The following is a 6,660-nucleotide window of genomic DNA, read 5'->3' as shown; positions in this document are numbered from 1 at the left end:
ACTTACAAAAGAAGGAATAAAGGGGAAGGGAAGGGGCACAATGGTTTAAAAGATTTCCCATGAATTTTTAGATTTATTGACCCAAAAAGAAATATTAAATTAAATGAGATTAAGAAAAAGAAGGAAATGACCCAAAAAGAAATATCAACTTTAGAGAAGAGAGAAGGAAATAAAATGTGCCCAGATGAGACTTTCCCATATGTATTAGTTGCTCAATTAAATTTAAATTCAGAGTTGGGTAAAATTCTTAAATAAGAGTAAAATTTTTCAATTTTATTTATAAGATATTATATTGTAAAATTTAGAATATATACTATTTAATATTAATCGTATTAGTTTAATGTACACTTTAGTCTCTAAAGTGTATATATATATATATATATTCACTTTAGTTCATAAATTTTTTTTGGCTCACTTTAGTCTCTAATATTATCAAATGTTCCTAATTTAATCCTTTAGATATTAAAACTAACAATTGAAATATCCAATCAATTATATACTACCATGTGTCATCATAATAATGTCATCTTCCAAAAATTTAAAAATATTTTAAAATGACAAAAAAGGAAAAATTATAAAAATTATAAAAATATAAAATTTACTAAAATTTATAAAAATATTCAAAACTTTAATATTTTTAAAATTTTATCAATTGTATTTATTAGAGCTTGAACATGAGATCGTTTTCTTGGAAGGATATCACCTATAATAATTGTTTTATAATTCAATCAATCAAAATTTATAATCAGTAGATCTTTTAGGTGACAAGTTTAGAATAAGTTTTTTTTTAATTATTTGAATAATAAAAATAATTTCATTTCAATTAAATAATATTTTAATTATTTAAAAATTACTATCTTAAAAAATTATTTGTCTCTAGATCAATATCTTTACAAAGTGAATATCTAGATACTAATACATGCATCATTGTCCTAAAATATTTGAATCTAAATATTTTTTTAATCCTTAATATTTATGATCACAAATACAAATCAAATGCTCACAAGTATTCAGATATGTCATTTTTCTCCCTAAGTTCACCACTGTTGTTGTAGTATATGACCATTCTTAAGAATTTTGGTACAATTTATATAAAAATTGATTCTATTTTTATCTATATACTTTATTCCAATATATAACAAATTTTACTATTTTTTCTAAAATTTTTAATATTCTTTTACAATCTTTTACAATTTCTAATAATTTCTAAAATTTCTTTTAAATTTTTATTTTTTAAATTCTAACATTTCTTAAAATTTTAAAATTTTTAAAAATATATATATATTATATTTTTTGTAATATTTTATATTATTAAAAGATTTTTCATTTTTTTAGATGAGATGTGGTAATTTATGATTGGTGACATATTTCAACCATTTTTTAATTTTAATGACCAAAGTGCTGAACCCAGAACTTTTGATAATATTAGAGTTAGAAGTGGATCAAAAAGAACTTTAAACGATTAAAATGAAAAAAAAAAGTATGCTTTAAGCCTATTATATAATATAAAAGTAAAATATTAAATATATTAAAATCTTAGATAGAGAAGCGATAAAAGCTCGCCTTGGCTCCTCCTTGGTTGGTAAAATTTTTTTAGGCCCTTAAAATTTGTAAAATTATAGCTAATAAAATGATGGAATTAGTACAGTTCCATTCTGACCTTCACCCTTGCCCGAAACTAGAATTCAAAGCGTCTTCTTGTCTAAAAATTGTTACGTACCAAAGAAAAAAAAATCAAATTTTATTGTTAATCCTATGTAAACTTTAATACATAATTTATATACATATGTGCATAAAATAACCAAAACTACAACCACCAGAAAGCCATTTATCAGATAAATCTTGAGGTCTTTCCAACTTATTTTTGCATGGCTTGAAAAACATGCCTCATTTCCTTTTCCACCATCGAAGCAATGAGTATTTACCATATTTCAAGCAACTAATACATGTAACATGATGAGCTGCATGTAGATTTCTGCTATCCATGGATACCAATTGTAAACATTAAAAAAAGTACATAAATATGCTGCAGATAAGAAGAAATATTAGCTGACAGACTTTGTACAATGCCATATATATAGATTGTTCCATCATTTTGTCCATAGTTTTCAGTACATATAAAGAAAAGCCAACCCCAACTAAGATTCACAAAAGATAAATATGCTCCTTATCTCACACCACTTTTTGTAAGCCCTACTTCATAAAACTTAATTATCATAGCAAAAGCTTAAAAACAGAACAGTAAATTCATAGATGCACCCCAAGGGAATTTTAAGCAAACCTAGGCATTGCCTTGCAAACCAGAGGCTTCTTCATTTCCATGGAGAGTTTCAAATGTTCAAGCAGGTCCACATCTTTGTCCTCACAAGGGACCCATTTGAAAGCTTGGAGTAACTGAGCCAACCAGAGATGGACAGTGGCCAAACCCATGGCTTTACCTGGGCAAACCCTCCTACCAGAACCAAAAGGAGCCAATCTAAGATCAGGTCCCATAATGCTCACATCTTCTTCCATGAACCGCTCTGGCTTGAACTTTTCTGGCTCAGCCCATACCTTTTCACTGTGAGTGATTGCCCACATGTTCACCATTGCTGTTGTGCCTGCTGGGATGAAATTGTCACCTATGTGAACATCATGGATGGCTAGGCGAGCCCATGAGAGAAGTGGCCCTGGTGGATGCACCCTAAGGGTCTCCTTCACAATGGCTCGAACACAAGGCAGGTTTTGAATATCAGAATCTGATACCAACTTTGAGCTCCCAACAACACCATCAATCTCAGCTTGAGCCTTTGCTTGGATTTCAGGGTGTAAAACCATTCTTGCTAGGATCCATTCCAACAAGATTGCTACAGTATCAGTACCCCTAAATATCATTTCCTGAACCAAAAATTAAGGCATATAACAGTAAGAAAACATTAAAAAAAAACAGTTTGTACTTAAAAGAATGAATAAATAGCATACCCATAAGACAGCAATCATATCGGAGTCACTAAGTTTCTCATGTTTCTCCAAATGAAGCAACACATCAACAAAGTCCCCAACTTTGGCGTCACCATCATTGAAACCTCCATTAACCCTATTCACCCTATGTTCTTCTATGATCTTCCCAACAAACACATTAACTTTTGAGACCAGATTCCTACATCTTTTCCTTACTCCTTGCAAATCAAGCCAGCGTAGAAGAGGGAAATGGTCACTCCAGTTGAATATCCCCAACAACTCGTAGCCTTCACTAACAAGCTCCTCTAGCTCCAACCCTTCCCCAGGCTTCTCAAAGTCGTACTTTTTACCGAACACAGTGGTCATCACATTGTTCAAAGACCCAAAATGAAGCAGCTTTCGTATAAAAACTTCACCTTTTGCTTCCATTAAACACTTCACCTGTTCCACCATTTTGGAACCGGTCTCACGTCTGAACCCTTCAAAGCCAGCGATTCTCTTGGGACTGAACAAATGGGTGGCTGAGATACGCCTCAAGTTCCTCCAATACTCACCGTAAGGAGCAAACCCCATTGCCCTATGAAACAAAAGCTCATAGGCTGATTCCTTCACTGGCCTATCAGCGAAAGCTGAGTTGTTGAGGATATCCCTCGCGGTTTCAGGGTCACTGGACACGATAAACCGAGTGAACCCCACGGAAAAAGCCATCAACTTCACTGCCTTAACGCTTTCAGCAAGTTTAGCCAGGGCTCGGTGAGGGGTGGCACCGGTGAACACGGTGAGCAACCCAAGTACTGGGGAACCAAGTGGACCAGGGATGGCAACACTTGCCTTGGACCTATAACGAGCCCACGCATGACCCCCTGGTGAAAGCCACAAGGAAACTATTCCAACCAATAGAATAGCCCACAGAAAGGCTTCAAAGCTCAACAAAGGTGATTGAAACAACAGCAAACCATGATCAAGTGACATTTTTGGCACTTCCTCTAAGATGGGTATTAAAAAAAAAATTGATATTAACAAGTGGAGAAGCAGTTTTTTGAGAGCTTTGTCGTAGAGGAAATAAAGAGTTGCTTGGGCAGTGCAAGCCGAGTTGAAGAGGAGGGATTTAAATAGAGGAGGAGGACAGTTAGCCAAGTAGAAAACTTATTATCTGAAATTGGTTACCCGTAGAGGTATAAAGGGTTAAAATTGATTTTTAAAATATTTTAAAATTTTAAAATTAGGATTAAATTGATGAATTTTATAAAAGTTGAGTATAAAATTTATTAATTTATTTAGAACTAAAATTAAAATGATAAATTTTGTAAACATTAAAAATTAAATTTATTATATTTAAGATCAAATCAATAAAATATATAAACATTAGAAAACTTATTAGTTAATAATAGTAGTTGAGTAATTATTTTTACAATTTATCTATACTACATCATTATTTACAAATAAAATTTAACTCACAAATTAATTTTTATTTTTAAAATATATAAAATTAATTTATCTAATTTTTCTATAGAAAACCCAAATATAATCCGTGCATACTTTTGATATATTATAAAAAGGGAGAATCCCATATTGCTACCAGTCATTATGATTCGAGGCCACGCTCCCTCTCTTTCTCTCTGTAAAAAAATATGTTTTTTTCTGGGAAAAAAATTGTGAAGCAACGTGTGCATCACTAGGTAAAATTTGGACAGTGATCAAACATGATGGCCGTGTGATGTTGTCGATAAATGATGGGTATGTACCGGAAATTAAAGAGCTGGAATCAGTAGTGTTCTAATAATTAACTTATGAACTTAACTAAATTGGAAACTACAGTTGGAATCAGTTTTAAAATTTCTTTAAAAACGAGCATTCGGGCTAAAGAATTTTGCTTGGGATCACGTGGGTGTGCTTAGTGGGTATATAAATCAGATTTTATGAATGGGATTGAATTGCTAATTACTGTTGAAAATTCTTAGTGATAAGAAATGCCATATCTCATCATCTTACCCATCAAACATTTCTAAATTCTAGTCCATTGGGTTTGTTATTAAATTATTCTTCCCATTAATTAAAAAAAGTTAAATAAAGCAAATTTATGTATAAAATAATTATCATTTATTGTTTAGTAAAATTAATATTTTTAAATTTTTACGCTTTTGTAAATTAAATTGTTTGATCGGAGTTAAACTACAAATGAATAAAATAATTTTCATGTCATCTTTTTAAAGGTAAATTCATTAATTCATTCAATGAATAGAACCATACAATTCAGAGAAAAAAATAGTAAATACTCGTCATAGATGGTGAAGGACAAGTTCCATCAACACAATAAAAGTTTTAGTCTCAGCATCAATAGAACATTATAACACGTTGACAATTGACTTTGTCACAACTTAAACACGACATATTTGGAGTGATTGCATGCACTTAATATGATAAGGAGATCAACCCCGAATGGTCCAAAGCAATGAGCAAAAAGACAAAAGAATTGAGCATTCACCAAACTAGAGAGGACGGCAACAAAATCATCCCTAAAATCAATTGTAAAACTAAGATTACATGCATAAATAAGACTAAAAAACGTGCTACAAGAGCAGACAAAAACTTCTAAAACTAAGGACTTATTAAACAATGAAAAACAAACAAAAAACACATAAAACTTAAGATAACACAGGTCCAAATTGACATGTGAAACACTTTATTATTCTAAATTACTCTAAAATAAGAAATAGATTAAGAAGTTGACGAAGAGCCACTCACTTTCCAAAAAAAACTACTAGTGGCCGGTGGAGTTTAAGTGAATAACAAGCACCATCATCTATCCATCATAATTTGTGAAGACAATAAATATGCCCACAAAATAGATCAGCAAATTGAAAAGAGAGAAAACATGTGTAGTGAATGAGAAGAACAAAGAAAGCAAGGGTTGATAGGAGATGAACAAGGCAAGCAATAGCCAGCCTGGAGGCTGGCACCGCTGTTGAGCTTTTCAAGTCATTTTTAAACATTAACTCTGTAAAAAATTGGCCTTATTTGATTTTCTTAAGTAATATAGCGACTAAAGTGATCCATTTAATAATAGAATGATTAATTTAATCTGATCCTTATCTGTTAGATATTTTAACCTAATTTTCATAGTCAATAGTACGTGTATCGGTCCTTTTCTTTCATAAACTCAAATATAGTTTTGATCCTTTTACTATTTTAGTTTTGAGATTTAGTCTATATGTTTTAGTTTGATATAAATTAAATCTATCACATTATTGGTTAATCTAAATAGTAAACATGACTAACTACCGTGATTAAAATACTAATGTTAGTATGATGAGTTCAAGAGATGCAAAGTTAATATTTTAACCAGAATAATTAATAATGTTATTGATTTAAATTAATTAATAATATTATAAAATAAATGAATCAAAGTGTATAAAATTTAAGTTTGTAAGCCACCAAGAAAACTGATTTTGAAGGCTGACAAATTTTTATTTTCCAATGGAAAACCTGCTTTATCTCGAAGCTATTGTAGAGCTCTTAAACTAAAAAAACATCCTGAAATAAAGAGTAAGCAATTAGATGTATTTTGATATTTTATTTTATTTTTATTTAAGTTAATATATAAATTTAGCAATTAGGGTCAATTTAATATTTGAACTAAGATTATGTAAAAGTATAAGATATTTACTCAAGTGATAACATAGCATAATTTTATGAAATCAAAATTAAATATTAAAGTGA

The 6,660-nt window shown here is 30.6% G+C and overlaps 1 protein-coding gene across 1 annotated transcript; it reads right to left on the bottom strand.

Moving 5' to 3' along the window:
• Positions 1 to 2,058: 2,058 nt before the first annotated feature.
• LOC108463139 (cytochrome P450 78A5-like) lies at positions 2,059 to 4,035 on the bottom strand. The gene is made up of 2 exons (XM_017763087.2): positions 2,962 to 4,035; positions 2,059 to 2,877 (listed from the first exon to the last, which is right to left on the bottom strand). The coding sequence occupies exons 1-2, from the start codon at positions 3,910 to 3,912 to the stop codon at positions 2,272 to 2,274; spliced, it is 1,557 nt and encodes a 518-aa protein (XP_017618576.1). The 5' UTR covers positions 3,913 to 4,035; the 3' UTR covers positions 2,059 to 2,271.
• Positions 4,036 to 6,660: the final 2,625 nt, after the last annotated feature.

This window comes from Gossypium arboreum, chromosome 13 (genome assembly GCF_025698485.1).
Source record: "Gossypium arboreum isolate Shixiya-1 chromosome 13, ASM2569848v2, whole genome shotgun sequence".
In the NCBI taxonomy this organism is placed as follows: Eukaryota; Viridiplantae; Streptophyta; class Magnoliopsida; order Malvales; family Malvaceae; genus Gossypium; species Gossypium arboreum.
Note: the sequence above shows the minus strand (reverse complement) of the source record. Positions and strands in the feature narration are given on the sequence as shown.